Here is a 17,479-nt window from a genome sequence, read left to right as displayed (position 1 = left end):
ATTTCTGATAAAGATAAAAAAAATAGATTTTCATTTTTATTTTCAAACTGAATTCATGATACACCAGAACAACCTTTTGATAAAACTTGCATAAACTATGACCTTTTAATCAATGTATCGCTCAATCAAAATTTACAAATAGTTGTCATTTGCGGATAAGTGTAGATGGATGGACAAAAATAAGGTCAATTGTGTACAATAATACATTACATATTAACATGTACTCTACAAGGCACATGTATATAACAGGGGTCATTACACGTACTCTACAAGGCACATGTATATAACAGGGGTCATTACGCGTACTCTACAAGGCACATGTATATAACAGGGGTCATTATGTGTACTCTACAAGGCACATGTATATAACAGGGGTCATTACGTGTACTCTACAAGGAAAATACATATATCAGGGGTCATTATGTGTACTCTACAAGGCACATACATATAACAGGGGTCATTAAGCGTACTCTACAAGGCACTTTCATATATCGGGGATCATTATGTGTACTCTACAAGGCACATACATATATCAGGGGTCATTACGCATACTCTACAAGGCACATACATATATCAGGGGTCATTATGTGTACTCTACAAGGTACGTACATATATCAGGGGTCATTATGTGTACTCTACAAGGAAAATACATATATCAGGGGTCATTATGTGTACTCTACAAGACACCTACATATATCAGGGGTCATTACGTGTACTCTACAAGGCACGTACATATATATCAGGGGTCATTACGCGTACTCTACAAGGCACATACATAAATCAGGGGTCATTACGTGTACTCTACAAGGCACGTACATATATCAGGGGTCATTATGTGTACTCTACAAGGTACGTACATATAGCAGGGGTCATTACGCGTACTCTACAAGGCACATACATATATCAGAGATCATTACGCGTACTCTACAAGGCACATACATATATCAGGGATCATTACGCGTACTCTACAAGGTACATGTATATATCAGGGGTCATTATTTTCCCAATGCCTCTGTTAGGACCCGAAACCTCTGGCTTACTAGTCTTACACCAAACTAATAGAGCTAAAGAGAAATTATCTTTATTTAAAATTTTGCCGAAATGCCGATTCTTGCTGGAGACACAAGAATTTTGGCATTTTTATATATGTGGGAATTCTACTGACGATCGTTCATTACAAGGAAAAAATTTTAAAAATGTTGATAGATAAGTTAGAACACTTGGACTAGAACAAATAATGACATTGATTACATTGGCATTTTACATTTTACATACATAAACATATACAGAGTCTATACGTTTACATGTATATTTCAAATTATCTACAACTGTATACATCTAACTTACATCAATTAACTGTCCTTATAGTAAAAATATAAAACTTGATGAACATTCAAGATAAAAATAAAACTTGGCTATTTCAAACAAATCTTTCACCTAAACGAGTTAATTGATGCCAATGTCCACGCCGAACCAAATACAGGACAATCATACAAAATGTGGTCCAGTCTAGTCTTGGTGATGTGCCAAAAATGAGTTGACTAGAACGAAAAGGTGTTAAAAATGTATTTGGTAACATATGAAGATTGTGATCGTTAGTGTCTTAATTTCATTTATATACCCTTCCATAAAAGTAGAGTTTATCTTTACAGGGTGTCGTATCAAGTCAAATTAAATAGACATAAAATACTCACAATATAATCGATGTAAACAACTTTCCCTAGTTACATTGCTAACCTTTGCCGCCATTTTTAAACAATATTTGTGAAATCTCGCCTTGTTGAGTAATCGAAAATCTTTGTAAACATAATAAATATTCAGAATAGTAGATTATTAATAATGATAAGTGTGAAATTCTAGACATTTTATTCATTTTTAATATATAATTTCCAAAAATCACTTTTAACGAGCACCTGTCGTGGAAATCTTCAGTATTGGAGGTAATATAATTAGAAACGAAAATAACAACATGGGACCATGGCTCGACCGATGTCAGCTTCAATTTCTCAACCGAAATTAGACGGATATGTCTTTACTGAAAAACTTGGTAGTGGTACCTATGCTACGGTATATAAAGCTTACAAAAAGGTATAATATCCTGTAAAATGTAATTAATTTCACCTAAAATACATGCGATAGATGCTATTTTTCGTGTTGACTCATCATCAGCTGTCAGTGTCGCCAAACATGCATCGTCTGCATTGGTCTAAATCTTATTTGATAATAAGATGCCTCTTGTATGTGCAATTTGAAGTGCATCTTAATCAGTGGGGATATTTAGCAATTAACAATTCATTTATCTAATAACTTGCTCGCGAAGGATTCATTATTTTTTTAGATAGTTAATTTTTGTTTCATATTATTATTCATGTAATGTACAAAAATCTTAGCCCGACCATGCCTATAGATACGAGTTATTGACTATAATTTTGGTCAGACTACAAAAATATTGATTTATAACTTGACCCGAATGAAATTACAGTTAACCAGTAAATAAATTATCTACACATGTCCTTGCTGTGTTTGGAAATAAGAATTTGATTGTTCAAGATTATTAAAGAGTTTTAGATTTGTCTGATGCTGTGATCACTAATGTCATACATGCATCAGTTAACAGTTAATGCAAGAATAAGCTTCACACTGTCTAGAATTTATAAAGTACATTTGGCCTATGGGTTAATTATTTGTAATTATTTGTATATCAATATACAATATTGTGCTAAATATCTTCAACACAAATTGAACACCTAAAAATTTAGTAACACTAAACGATATCACAGTATGCCAAGGTTTAACAGAGCAGGATAATCTTGGTTGCTAAGTACACACATGTGTATTAATCGAAGAATGGCTCCAGAAAAAGCATAATTGATTTGTTATTATGCAACATCTGTCAAAACTTTAAGTCTGAGGTTGGAGCTTTTTATAAAGTTTTAGATATTTACATGTGTTTTTTCTTTAAATATAAAGTTGTTTTTTCAGCATGGTACTAGAGAAGTTGTAGCTGTAAAGTGTGTTTTGAGGTCATCTTTAAATAAAGCTTCATCAGAGAATTTACTAAGAGAAATAGAACTCTTGAAAAAATTAAAACATGACAACATTGTGGAACTCAAGGATTTCCAGGTTTGTATATCTAGTCATTACTTCTGAAAAGGGAGATAATCATCATGTTTGTCCACACTGAAATGTGTTGCTAAATGATTTCCCTAAAATGAGCCATTATCCTGATACTGATGTTTTCTAATGGAGGTATGTACACGATATATCTTATACCTGTGTATTAGAGGTGACTTTTAATCTGATTTCCATAAATGTCATTGTGGTATACATTTCTGTGTATGTTAAAGTGTGTGTATTAGAGGCGACTTTTAATCTGATTTCCATAAATGTCATTGTGGTATACATTTCTGTGTATGTTAAAGTGTGTGTATTAGAGGCGACTTTTAATCTGATTTCCATAAATGTCATTGTGGTATACATTTCTGTGTATGTTAAAGTGTGTGTATTAGAGGCGACTTTTAATCTGATTTCCATAAATGTCATTGTGGTATACATTTCTGTGTATTTTTATTTGGGTGTACTAGAGTGGTCTTTTAATCTGATTTCCATAAATGTCATTGTGGTATACATTTCTGTGTATGTTAAAGTGTGTGTATTAGAGGCGACTTTTAATCTGATTTCCATAAATGTCATTGTGGTATACATTTCTGTGTATGTTAAAGTGTGTGTATTAGAGGCGATTTTAATCTGATTTCCATAAATGTCATTGTGGTATACATTTCTGTGTATGTTAAAGTGTGTGTATTAGAGGCGACTTTTAATCTGATTTCCATAAATGTCATTGTGGTATACATTTCTGTGTATGTTAAAGTGTGTTCTGTGGACAGTCTAGCAAACTTGTGTACCAGAGTTCAACTTTTGATATCTTACATGTTTAACTGCACGATAGGTCAGCTTATCATACAATAATATTTTATTTTCATTAAACTATTCTTTATATTTTCAGTGGGATGAAAAGTGTATTTATCTCATTATGGAATATTACAGTGGTGGAGACTTGTCCCATTTTATACGCTCCAAAAGGACCCTGCCTGAATACATAGTCAAGCGATTTCTACAGCAAATTGGTAAGAAACTTCTCATAGCTTGGCATATTTTGAACTGACAATTCTTGCAGATAAACAAATACAACATAATTTCACAAAAACATCACAGTAATGATGTATTGGTTTGATTACATGATAGACTTCAGACAGTAAGTGTTATATAAACACATAGTCAGCTCAAATGTTGATTGTTGAGAATTTTCTCATACTAATTTTTAAGATATAAAAACTAAGTTGTAAAAAGTACTGCAATGTTTTGTACACCTAAGTTATTGTGCCATAATAATTTCACTCCAATGCTGTTGTGATTGATACTCCTTATCTGATGATAATTTTTAAGAACAACAACTGATTATCATATTTTTGTCTCAAGTGAAAGCTATGAGGTACTTGAGAGAGCATAACGTAGCACATATGGACCTAAAACCACAGAACATCCTCTTATCTTCACCAGCAAATCCATCTCTCAAAATTGCAGGTAAGATTTGCTCATCATAACACTTTAATATTAGAGTAACTGGCTTTTTTCCAATCTGTTGTTTAAGTTAGATATGTAGTAGATGAGTTAACAGATCACCTAACTAGCCTCAGCTAGTGGGAATTTCAATTAAATTGAGTGGGAAAGTGTTCGGCTAGAGACCAAAGGGTCGCTAGTACAAACACAGCTGGGGACAGAGTGTGTTTCCTTACAGATAAAAGATGACACTCTTAGATATTATTTATTGCATTTTAAGTTCTTAGCAAATTAATTGTCAATATCTGCTCTGTATGTGGCATGTCATTTTAGATGTGTTCATATTTGTGGGGTTATGTTTGATTCTCTTGTCTCTGTATGCTTTTTTAATGTTTTAGATTTTGGTTTTGCTAAACACATGTTCCATGGTGATGAGCTGCACGCGATGAGGGGATCACCTTTGTATATGGCACCTGAAATAATATGTAAAGGGATATATGATGCTCGTGTTGACATCTGGTCAATAGGTGTCATCCTCTATGGTAAGTAAGGAATGATGCTTTTCTTGACATCTAGTTTATAGAAGTAATATTTTATGGTAGGGTTAGGAGTTGAATATATGGTTAAGTGTGTTTTTACCTTGCTATCATTTCATATCAATAATTCAATAATTAAGTTTTGATTAAGCTTCTCTAATTTGTCTACATATCTTATGAATGGTTGTATGTATATGGGTGGGTATGAGAGAGTGTGCATGTGTGTTTCAATGATGATAATAATGAGGATTAGTATCATATCATGGCATTTATTAAATTATTTCATTATGATGATGACAGTGATGATGACGATGATAATGACAATTATGGCGATGACGATGATGATGACGATGATGTGTTATTATCAATTGATGAGATAGTAATGATGATGATGATGATGATGATGATGATGATGATGATGATGACAACGATGATGATGATGGATGTAATATGATTATGTATTAATGACTTAATAATAATAATGATAAGATGATATATTGATGTATCCTTATGTGTTACTGGTATATGGATGTGTATGAATGTGTGTCTTGTATAATATATGTTGATGTAAAATCTTGCAAAAATTGAAAAAACCTTAAAAGATTTGCTGCTTAAATGGTATTTGCTCATTTATTTGGAAACCTACCATGATTACATTTGACACTTTTTAAAGTTACCTATTAATTCTAGGTGTCATACATTTTGCTTAATCTTGAAACAATACTTTTAATTGAACTCTAAACGTAACCCGTTATTAAAGTAATCTTCTGTCTGTAATATGAAGCAAATGTAATGTTGGTTGTGTTTGCAAAAGTACTCATAATTTAGTGTAACTAGTGACAATCAGAACTACCAAATCATACGTACTGAAGAATTGTAAAGGCTTTCTCTGGTACATTACATGTTCATACAAAAAATATATCATCCTCAGTATTTACGAATGTGATGTCAGTTAAAATGTGCAAGATTCTGTGTCAGTTCACCTGATTTTATCATGCAAACTTGATGTTAGCTGTATCATGACCTGCTAAAAATATGAAGAATGCTAGAATTACCTAATATTTCTTCACATTTAATCAGTATTGAAAAAATTTCAGTATCAACTTTTGGGTCTTATATAGACAAAAATGTTCAAACATAATATACAACATCTGGTTATCTAAGTACAAATAAATGTGATGATTGATATTCAGTGGAACTGATTATAATTTGTTTTCACTGATGAGTGATGACCCTTAAACACTTAGCTTTTTAAGATCTGTGATAAGGTTTTACATATATAATGGTTAAAGGTTGACAACATTAGAAACTTTAGATAGAGAAATGATTTTCAGAATTTATGTTAACCTATTGAAATTTTCATATGATATTATTTTTATATCAAATTTGCAGAGAGAGGATCAGTATTAGTTTGAACTTTAAATTCTTTTCTTCACAGAATGTTTATTTGGTCGCGCACCCTTTGCTTCCAAAAACTTGAAGGAACTTGAGGAGAAAATTTGGGATTCAAAACCAGTAGAGGTATATATTGTATTTGGCATCAGACATTAAAATTTTATTTAGAACTTACTATTGCTTTTATACCTGGATAAAAAATCTACATGTGAGTATTTTCCAAAATCTTAGCCAAATGCAGAAAACAGTGAAAAAAAAAGAAAGAAATATTCCTATATGTCCAGTCTCTGCAGTTACATCAGAGGCCAGCTGATTAAAAGCTCACCTTGTCACCTGATTGACTCAGCTGTTTCAATAGACCTTCAACATATACATGTACTAGAAAGTAATATGAGAACAGGAGAGTAAGCATGATAACACTGATCAACAGGTTTTGGGAATATAGGGTTAAAATATTTGTTATGAAGATATTAGAAGGAATAAGTAACATTCAATAAAAATCACGTCAACCTCACCCAACCCCTTCTAACCAAACCGACAAGAATCGACTGGTACGATGTGGCAAACGCTATCTATGTCACCCACAGGATAAGGCACCATTAGACCCAGGAGTTGTCTTCTAAAACAAGCCAACAATTTGGACATCTTGACAGATGACTCAACCCCATATTGGGATCTAGTCCACGCTTTTATGTCACTAGAACACCGACGTTTGTCAATGTAAAAATCCCAGAAATAGGACAAGTCAAGGAGGTGAAAAACCTGTAATGAACAAACACTAAAAGTGGAAGTATATTCAAATTGACAGCTTACTTCTAATAATTGTTTGTTTACGTACTGAGTTTAGATACAGGTCTGTTTTCACATTTATCAATCTGATGTTGGTGTTAGATACAGGTCTGTTTTCACATTTATCAATCTGATGTTGGTGTTAGATACAGGTCTGTTTTCACATTTATCAATCTGATGTTGGTGTTAGATACAGGTCTGTTTTCACATTTATCAATCTGATGTTGGTGTTAGATACAGGTCTGTTTTCACATTTATCAATCTGATGTTGGTGTTAGATACAGGTCTGTTTTCACATTTATCAATCTGATGTTGGTGTTAGATACAGGTCTGTTTTCACATTTATCAATCTGATGTTGGTGTTAGATACAGGTCTGTTTTCACATTTATCAATCTGATGTTGGTGTTAGATACAGGTCTGTTTTCACATTTATCAATCTGATGTTGGTGTTAGATACAGGTCTGTTTTCACATTTATCAATCTGATGTTGGTGTTAGATACAGGTCTGTTTTCACATTTATCAATCTGATGTTGGTGTTAGATACAGGTCTGTTTTCACATTTATCAATCTGATGTTGGTGTTAGATACAGGTCTGTTTTCACATTTATCAATCTGATGTTGGTGTTTTTCAGCTTCCTTATGGTGTCACGGTTTCAGACTCGTGTAGAAATATTTTACTACGGATGCTGAAAAGAGACCCGGATAAGAGAATAGGCTTCGATGACTTCTTTAATCATCCGTTTGTTGATCTTGACCATATGCCTAGTAATCAATCCTTGGATAAAGCGGTAAGCGATTTCACACATTTTTCTGTCCTTTCCGATCTGCCGATACCTTCGCATTATATTTGGTGCAAAGTGACTTCATGATTAAAATTATTTGTGTCCATGTTATGTGATACTGTAATGTATTTTTGTGTATTTACAGGTAGCCATTGTACGGGATGCTGTACTTTCAGACCAGAAAGGAGATTATGCAGCAGCTGTAAAACACTACTGTGATTCTCTCTCTCACTTCATCCCAGCCATCCATCGTGAGTTTTTCCCTATTTTCATGACAGTGAAATGATACAATTTTCAATATAAGTTTTATTAAAGCTTGTTAACATTAACATATTTCCTCAGTCGTAGAGTTCTGTGTTGCTTTGTGTTACATTATACCTTCATCTGTGACCTGACATTTATTTTATTTTTATATACCATAAAGTAAAACTCACTTGTGTCAAACACACTTTGATCAAATACATCAGATAAGTCAAATGTTTTTTTTGGTACCGATTTTTTCTCTTCTGCATCTTAGTAAATTAAACACAGATGATTGAAACACTGTTGAGCCATATACCAAGTTTTGTTGCATATAATTTGTGGTCCATCCCTTATAAAATCTACCAAAATGTCCTTTCTTGTGTCGAAGATTCAGGTGTCACCCTGTCTCGGGTAAAAATTTCCTGACTTTGGTACAGATGACTGAGAGTGATCGGTCAGCCGTATCTGTGTTAACAAGCCCCTATGTAATTTTCAGTCGAACATTAATCCCTCTGTTTACACGTATCCGGTAAACAACTGATGAAAATAGGGTCAATCTCCAATGCACAATGTCTCCATTAAAAAATATATAGAAACACAGCTGAGTTGAATCATCTTGTAAGTCCAATATTTCATGTTGTCCAGTCGACTTCTACTCATCCATGTTTACTGTACCTAGACGTAACTGAAATATCAATTTTACCAAGATGGTTAAATAAGGTAAAAACTGATTTGTTTCATTTGTTTTTGTCTCCAGATGAGAAAGATAGAGAAAAGAAAGAAGTACTGAGGAAAAAAGTAAGCATACTTATATAGAACAAATAAGAGATATGTACAAAAATTTAGTGAAAATGTTTACTCAGACTGTTTTTTGTGTTTGATTTTTTAACCAATTTAAAAACAACTTTAGCTTCAGAAAGCTATGACTGTGAAAGTTTACAGATAATGAATAGCTGACACAGCAGTTTTTCCTCTATCATAGTGGCATTCAGCATGCAGAGTAAAGAGACTGTAAATGATTTTTGTTTTGCTTTACTTCCAAGGTTAAAGAATACATTAACAGAGCTGAAGAATTAAAGACATTAATGAAGCCAAAAAAGAATGAAGTTCTGAAAAGATCTTGTTCTACTGATCCACTACAACAACTTTGTAAGTCATGTGACATCAGACAACCCCATTTCTTAGTCATGTGACATCAGATAACCACATTTCTTAGTCATGTGACCTCAGACAATTCCACAACAACAATATTGTGTAAGTTATGTGACTTACATGATCTCACTACAAAAAAAACACTGTCATCAAATCATGTTACCTCAGACATTTCCGCTATGAAAGCTCAGTAAGTCATTTAATATCAAACAAACCCACAACAACACTAAGTCATTTAATATCAAACAAACCACAATAACACTAAGTCATTTAATATCAAACAAACCCACAACAACACTAGGTCATTTAATATCAAACAAACCCACAACAACACTAAGTCATTTAATATCAAACAAACCACAATAACACTAAGTCATTTAATATCAAACAAACCCACAACAACACTAGGTCATTTAATATCAAACAAACCACAATAACACTGTAAGTCATGTGACACCAGACAAACCCACAATAACAACACTGTTAGTCATGTGACATCAGACATACCCACAATAACAACACTGTAAGCCATGTGACATCAGACAAACCCACAATAACAACACTGTAAGTCATGTGACATCAGACAAACCCACAATAACAACACTGTAAGTCATGTGACACCAGACAAACCCACAATAACAACACTGTTAGTCATGTGACATCAGACAAACCCACAATAACAACACTGTAAGTCATGTGACATCAGACAAACCCACAACAACAAAACTAAGTCATGTGACATCAGACAAACCCATAATAACAACACTGTAAGTCATGTGACATCAAACAAACCCACAATAACAACACTGTAAGTCATGTGACATCAAACAAACCCACAATAACAACACTGTAAGTCATGTGACATCAAACAAACCCACAATAACAACACTGTAAGTCATGTGACATCAGACATACCCACAATAACAACACTGTAAGTCATGTGACATCAAACAAACCCACAATAACAACACTGTAAGTCATGTGACATCAGACAAACCCACAATAACAACACTGTAAGTCATGTGACATTAGACATACCCACAATAACAACACTGTAAGCCATGTGACATCAGACAAACCCACAATAACAACACTAAGTCATGTGACATCAGACAAACCAACAATAACAACACTGTAAGTCATGTGACATCAGACAAACCCACAACAACAAAACTAAGTCATGTGACATCAGACAAACCCACAATAACAACACTGTAAGTCATGTGACATCAGACAAACCCACAATAACAACACTGTAAGTCATGTGACATCAGACAAACCCACAATAACAACACTGTAAGTCATGTGACATCAAACAAACCCACAATAACAACACTGTAAGTCATGTGACACCAGACAAACCCACAATAACAACACTGTAAGTCATGTGACATCAAACAAACCCACAATAACAACACTGTAAGTCATGTGACATCGGACAAACCCACAATAACAACACTGTAAGTCATGTGACATCAAACAAACCCACAATAACAACACTGTAAGTCATGTGACATCGGACAAACCCACAATAACATTAACTTGTCAAATTGATTTAAATTTCAAAAATCTTTTGCTCAACACCCAGATATGGTAGTGTCAAATACTCTTCATGGATGGAAGCATCTTTAGGTGCTTTAACAAAGTTGTGAATTTCATGACCCCAGGGTCTCACATTTTCTCCTGGGCAGGGGTTGAAGTTTATTCTAGTTTTATCAGATAATTGGATTTTTGAGAATAAAGTTGTTATATTCATTTGAAATAACTTGGTAAGAATAATTAGATTAGAATGACAGTTTTTACGCTATGCATATATTGACACTGGATGATGGGCTCCAAAGGACTTGAAACATATCACTTAAGTCTTACTTTCATAACTATCACAATTTCTTTTTCGTGTCACTTGAAAGCAACTTACCCTATAACTTTAATGTTCAATATTGCTAATCTCAGGTGACCGTTAAGGCTGCAAGGCCTCTTGTTAATGAAGTGATTTATTTTATTTTCATAAAAACATTTTATTTTTTTTATATATTTTTTTGCAGTGGAGATGTATGAACACAATGATGAAATGATTGCAGCATTAAAAGTCGTTAAAGGAGCGGAGATTGAGGTAAAACTGTTGTACAAAGTTGTCTACATAATACTACTAAACTGGAATGGAAATATGTTTTAGTCTGTACTATTCATGATAATATACCAAAGCTTTACCCTGTTGAACAAAGAGAAACATAACTAGCATTAATTACTGACTGTAAAATATACAATAAAATTAAAAAACACCCCAGGAGAAGTAATTTTATGCCCCAACCAGGAAATGAACAAGCTTTGGATGTATATTTCTAGGTTGGAGGTTCTTTTCATAGTTTGAACTATAGCTAAACTTTCCATCAAATCGATGGATACTGAATGATAAATTCTAATCTAGAAATAATGCGATTTTGTGGCTACCATTTCAAAATTAATTTTTTTTTTGTAGAAGTAGTAATATGAATTTGTTGTTTGCAATCTACTTAACATTTTATAATGGATTTCAGCATACAGCTGAAGATTATGAATCTGCACTTGGCCACTATGAACTGGGATTAAGAACTGTGATCCATGCCCTGAAAGGTATATTTAATTCATTACAGTTTTATGTGAGAGTGATTTTTGTTTTATCAAATAATGAATCATTTGTACATTTGATTAAAAACAGGTTGCCTACAGAGTGTTTTTATGTACATATATGTATACTAGTCCTAAAACAGGTATCAGTATTAATTATGGAATGATACCTGGTATTTATTCGGTCATCTGACCGAAGGGTCTGATGACCTATTGCGATCGCCTTTTGTCCGGCGTCATTCGTCGTAAAAATTTTCAACTTCTTCTCAAGTTCTACATGTCTCATTGAGCTGAAACTTACCTGAAATGATCGTGACATGATCCTGACCGAAGTTTGTTAATTTCGGGTTGGTCCGAAATCCAACATGGCCGCCATCTTGAAAAAACATTTTCGACTTCTTCTCAAGTTCAAAATTTGAAATGTTGTATTTTATGTCAGATGACCATTAAGGCCCATGGGCCTCATGTTTTAATTATCACGTATTTCATACAGATAGTACTATAAGTATAGTGTTAACAACTAGAAAACCATGTAGCCTACTTTACATTACTTTTAATGACTTATCAAAATGTTGAAATATGATATCTTATTTTCTATACAGATTGTTCTTAGTTGTCTATATACGTATCGGGTAGGAGTTTTCATATTCTATTTATCTGTCTTGAAACTGGGAGAAAGCAAATGCTGTTCCAGTACAAATAAATATACAGTATGTAACAAAAGGTCAAGAGATTGATTTTGGTATGGTATAATAATTCCTTGTCATTTGAGAGTACATATTCTTGTTTTATTACAGAGGAACCAAAAGGAAAAAGAAAAGACTTGTTAGGGAAACAGGTGAGAATCCGTGATTATAATCACTTGGGTTTATCATAAACAACACTCTATATGTGGTCTACTTCTATATTGATACAGTTGATGCTGTACAAGAAATGAATTTGGAAATCTTATATTGTAAATGTTTGACAGGGAAACTCTCAAACATGGAGACAATTATTGTGAAAAACAGAAACATATATCCACACTCTGGTGCTTTAAGTATGTATAGAATTGGCGTTTTAGTTCATTAGTGTACTTTGATGTTAGATATTATAGATGATGGGAAACATATTGGCAGTTTTAGAGTAAGTACAATAAAGTTTTGTTAGTCACAATTTTTCTATGACTAAACACTAGTTTTATCTTTATAATTGTTTTAATCAGAAATATTAAAAAAGATATTTTCATACATTTACTGTTTTTTGTGTGAATTGAATGTTTTATGTTTTATCAGACTCATTTATGGATGGAAGAAGCAGAAAAGATCCAGACCTTTCTATCTATTCAGCAACTCAACACAGCAGATACTTCTACACAAGAGGAAGAGACAGACAATAAATACCTTGGTAAGCTAGAACAAACAGTAGTCTTAATGTAGGTGTGTCATAAACAACACTACCAGAAATGTCGCCTACTGAGGTCATTTTGAAATATTAGAACACCTGCTGATATAGGGGGACCACAGAACTATCGTTAATATTAACTTTCTAATCATAATGTTTTAAGTTATGTTAAGTAAGCTCACCAGTATCAAAGAAGGAACAATATCCAAAGATTTTAGAGATATTTACCATTGTTTGAAATTGATCAAATTTTTAAGAGATACTTTTGTATTTTTCATTGTACAGGATTTAAATTGAATTACATCATATATTTAGAAACTAAAAGATACATTTCTTTTGTATAAACATTTTGCTTGTAACAAGAAATTGTAATTATCTTTTTTCTCTCTCTTAAATTTGTATATGTTTTTTTTTATAGATAGTTGGATAGCTGTTGATCTATGATAAGTAAATTCAAACTCATTTTTAGAAAATACAGATAAGGATAAGAAAAACTAAGTGTTAAAAACCTCTGCTACCTAATATTAAGATCAAATGCATCAAATTCCAATATATCAAAGTATATACACAGAACTGCTAAAATGATTATCAAGATTTTCATAATTCTATTTCAGGACAATGCTCCATTCAATGAGCATATGAATAGGATCACCACTTGCCAGGAAACACCTTAAAGATTACTTTGTATTTACAGATGGTTATTTTATGACATATCTATATATTAATTTGAGAGGCAAAGGGTTATTCTGTGAGAATGTACGAATACTGTGATGAGAATGAATGATTATTGTGTGAGATAATGACTGTAACACTGTGAGATGGAAGGGTTAGATGGAAGGGTTATTGTGTGAGAATCACTGTTACACTGTGTTAAGAAGGAAGGGTTATTGTGTGAGATAATGACTGTAACACTGTGAGATGGAAGGGTTATTGTGTGAGATAATTACTGTAAATCTGTGGCGAGAAGGAAGGGTTATTGTGTGAGATAATTACTGTAAATCTGTGTTAAGAAGGAAGGGTTATTGTGTGAGATAATCACTGTAACACTGTGTTAAGAAGGAAGGGTTATTGTGTGAGATAATGACTGTAACACTGTGTTAAGAAGGAAGGGTTATTGTTTGAGAATCACTGTAACACTGTGTTAAGAAGGAAGGGTTATTGTGTGAGATCATCACTGAGTTACACTGTGTTAAGAAGGAAGGGTTATTGTGTGAGATAATGACTGTAACACTGTGTTAAGAAGGAAGGGTTATTGTGTGAGAATCATTGTAACACTGTGTTAAGAAGGAAGGGTTATTGTGTGAGAATCATTGTAATACTGGTGAGATGGGAGGGTTATTGTGTGAGAATCATTTTAACACTGTGTTAAGATGGAAGGGTTATTGTGTGAGAATCACTGTAACACTGTGTTAAGAAGGAAGGGTTATTGTTTGAGAATGACTGTAACACTGTGTTAAGAAGGAAGGGTTATTGTTTGAGAATGACTGTAACACTGTGTTAAGATGGAAGGGTTATTGTGTGCGGATCACTGTAACACTGTGTTAAGAAGGAAGGGTTATTGTGTGAGAATCATTGTAATACTGGTGAGATGGGAGGGTTATTGTGTGAGAATCACTGAAACACTGTGTTAAGAAGGAAGGGTTATTGTGTGAGATAATGACTGTAACACTGTGTTAAGAAGGAAGGGTTATTGTGTGAGATAATGACTGTAACACTGTGTTAAGAAGGAAGGGTTATTGTGTGAGATAATGACTGTAACACTGTGTTAAGAAGGAAGGGTTATTGTGTGATATAATGACTGTAACACTGTGTTAAGAAGGAAGGGTTATTGTGTGAGAATCACTGTAACACTGTGTTAAGAAGGAAGGGTTATTGTGTGAGAATCACTGTAACACTGTGTTAAGAAGGAAGGGTTATTGTTTGAGAATCACTGTAACACTGTGTTAAGAAGGAAGGGTTATTGTGTGAGAATCACTGTAACACTGTGTTAAGAAGGAAGGGTTATTGTGTGAGATAATGACTGTAACACTGTGTTAAGAAGGAAGGGTTATTGTGTGAGAATCACTGTTACACTGTGTTAAGAAGGAAGGGTTATTGTGTGAGATAATGACTGTAACACTGTGTTAAGAAGGAAGGGTTATTGTGTGAGAATCATTGTAATACTGGTGAGATGGGAGGGTTATTGTGTGAGAATCATTTTAACACTGTGTTAAGATGGAAGGGTTATTGTGTGAGAATCACTGTAACACTGTGTTAAGAAGGTAGGGTTATTGTGTGAGATAATGACTGTAACACTGTGTTAAGAAGGAAGGGTTATTTTAGATAAAGTCTGTAAAAAAGAGAAGGAAGGGTTATTGTGTGAGAATCACTGTAACACTGTGTTAAGAAGGAAGGGTTATTGTGTGAGATAATGACTGTAACACTGTGTTAAGAAGGAAGGGTTATTGTGTGAGAATCACTGTAACACTGTGTTAAGATGGAAGGGTTATTGTGTGAGAATGACTGTAACACTGTGTAAAGAAGGAAGGGTTATTGTTTGAGAATCATTGTAACACTGTTAAGATGGAAGGGTTATTGTGTGAGATAATGACTGTAACACTGTGTTAAGAAGGAAGGGTTATTGTGTGAGAATCACTGTAACACTGTGTTAAGAAGGAAGGGTTATTGTGTGAGATAATGACTGTAACATTGTTAAGAAGGAAGGGTTATTGTGTGAGAATCACTGTAACACTGTGTTAAGAAGGAAGGGTTATTGTGTGAGAATCACTGTAACACTGTGTTAAGAAGGAAGGGTTATTGTGTGAGAATTACTGTAACACTGTGTTAAGAAGGAAGGGTTATTGTGTGATATAATGACTGTAACACTGTGTTAAGAAGGAAGGGTTATTGTGTGAGATAATGACTGTAACACTGTGTTAAGAAGGAAGGGTTATTGTGTGAGAATCACTGTAACACTGTGTTAAGAAGGAAGGGTTATTGTGTGAGAATCACTGTAACACTGTTAAGATGGAAGGGTTATTGTGTGAGAATCATTGCAACACTGTAAAGAAGGAAGGGTTATTGTGTGAGAATCATTGTAATACTGGTGAGATGGGAGGGTTATTGTGTGAGAATCACTGAAACACTGTGTTAAGAAGGAAGGGTTATTGTGTGAGAATCACTGTAACACTGTGTTAAGAAGGAAGGGTTATTGTGTGAGATAATGACTGTAACACTGTGTTAAGAAGGAAGGGTTATTGTGTGAGATAATGACTGTAACACTGTGTTAAGAAGGAAGGGTTATTGTGTGAGAATCACTGTAACACTGTGTTAAGAAGGAAGGGTTATTGTGTGATATAATGACTGTAACACTGTGTTAAGAAGGAAGGGTTATTGTGTGAGATAATCACTGTAACACTGTGTTAAGAAGGAAGGGTTATTGTGTGAGAATCACTGTAACCCTGTGTTAAGAAGGAAGGGTTATTGTTTGAGAATCACTGTAACACTGTGTTAAGAAGGAAGGGTTATTGTTTGAGAATCACTGTAACACTGTGTTAAGAAGGAAGGGTTATTGTGTGAGAATCACTGTAACACTGTGTTAAGAAGGAAGGGTTATTGTGTGAGATAATGACTGTAACACTGTAGTGAGAAGGAAGGGTTATTGTGAGAGATGACACTCTAGTGCTGTGTTAAGGATACAGGTAATTATATTTCTCTGTGATTATAAAGAGGTGGCTTCACATTTATTGATATGTCATTATAGTGAAATGTTAAGCCAAAGTTTTTCATTTCAGAATATTTCATTGTTGTGATTTTACAGACAAAAGGAAAAGGAAAAACAGGCATAGCTCATGAAAACCTGCTCCTTGCTTTTATAATCAAATATACCTACAGGTAATGGAGAATAGATAAACACTTAATGATTATGAAAAGAATCACCCCAGAAGTCAGGATGAATGGGAATGCAGCACAGACAAATAACCTATGTTTGTAGTAAGGTAAAACATGACAGTAAGTAGAGGAAAAACTTAAGGCTGGATGATACATGGAT

General features: G+C 33.7%; 1 protein-coding gene across 1 annotated transcript; it reads left to right on the top strand.

Moving 5' to 3' along the window:
- The first annotated feature begins 1,977 nt into the window (after positions 1-1,977).
- On the top strand, positions 1,978-14,176 carry LOC132551070 (serine/threonine-protein kinase ULK3-like). Its single transcript, XM_060215175.1, has 15 exons — positions 1,978-2,088; positions 2,983-3,123; positions 4,007-4,127; positions 4,480-4,584; positions 4,959-5,102; positions 6,535-6,617; positions 7,915-8,070; positions 8,210-8,315; positions 9,065-9,105; positions 9,351-9,456; positions 11,505-11,572; positions 11,997-12,072; positions 12,864-12,904; positions 13,341-13,452; positions 14,064-14,176. Exons 1-15 carry the CDS (start codon positions 1,978-1,980, stop codon positions 14,081-14,083), a joined length of 1,431 nt encoding a protein of 476 aa, XP_060071158.1. The 3' UTR covers positions 14,084-14,176.
- The last annotated feature ends 3,303 nt before the right edge of the window (positions 14,177-17,479 follow it).

This window comes from Ylistrum balloti, unplaced genomic scaffold, assembly GCF_031769215.1.
Source record: "Ylistrum balloti isolate Yb309-2 unplaced genomic scaffold, AGI_CSIRO_Ybal_v1 Utg370170, whole genome shotgun sequence".
Lineage (NCBI taxonomy): Eukaryota > Metazoa > Mollusca > Bivalvia > Pectinida > Pectinidae > Ylistrum > Ylistrum balloti.
The sequence above is the reverse complement of the archived record's forward strand: the minus strand, read 5'-3'. Positions and strand labels throughout refer to the sequence as shown.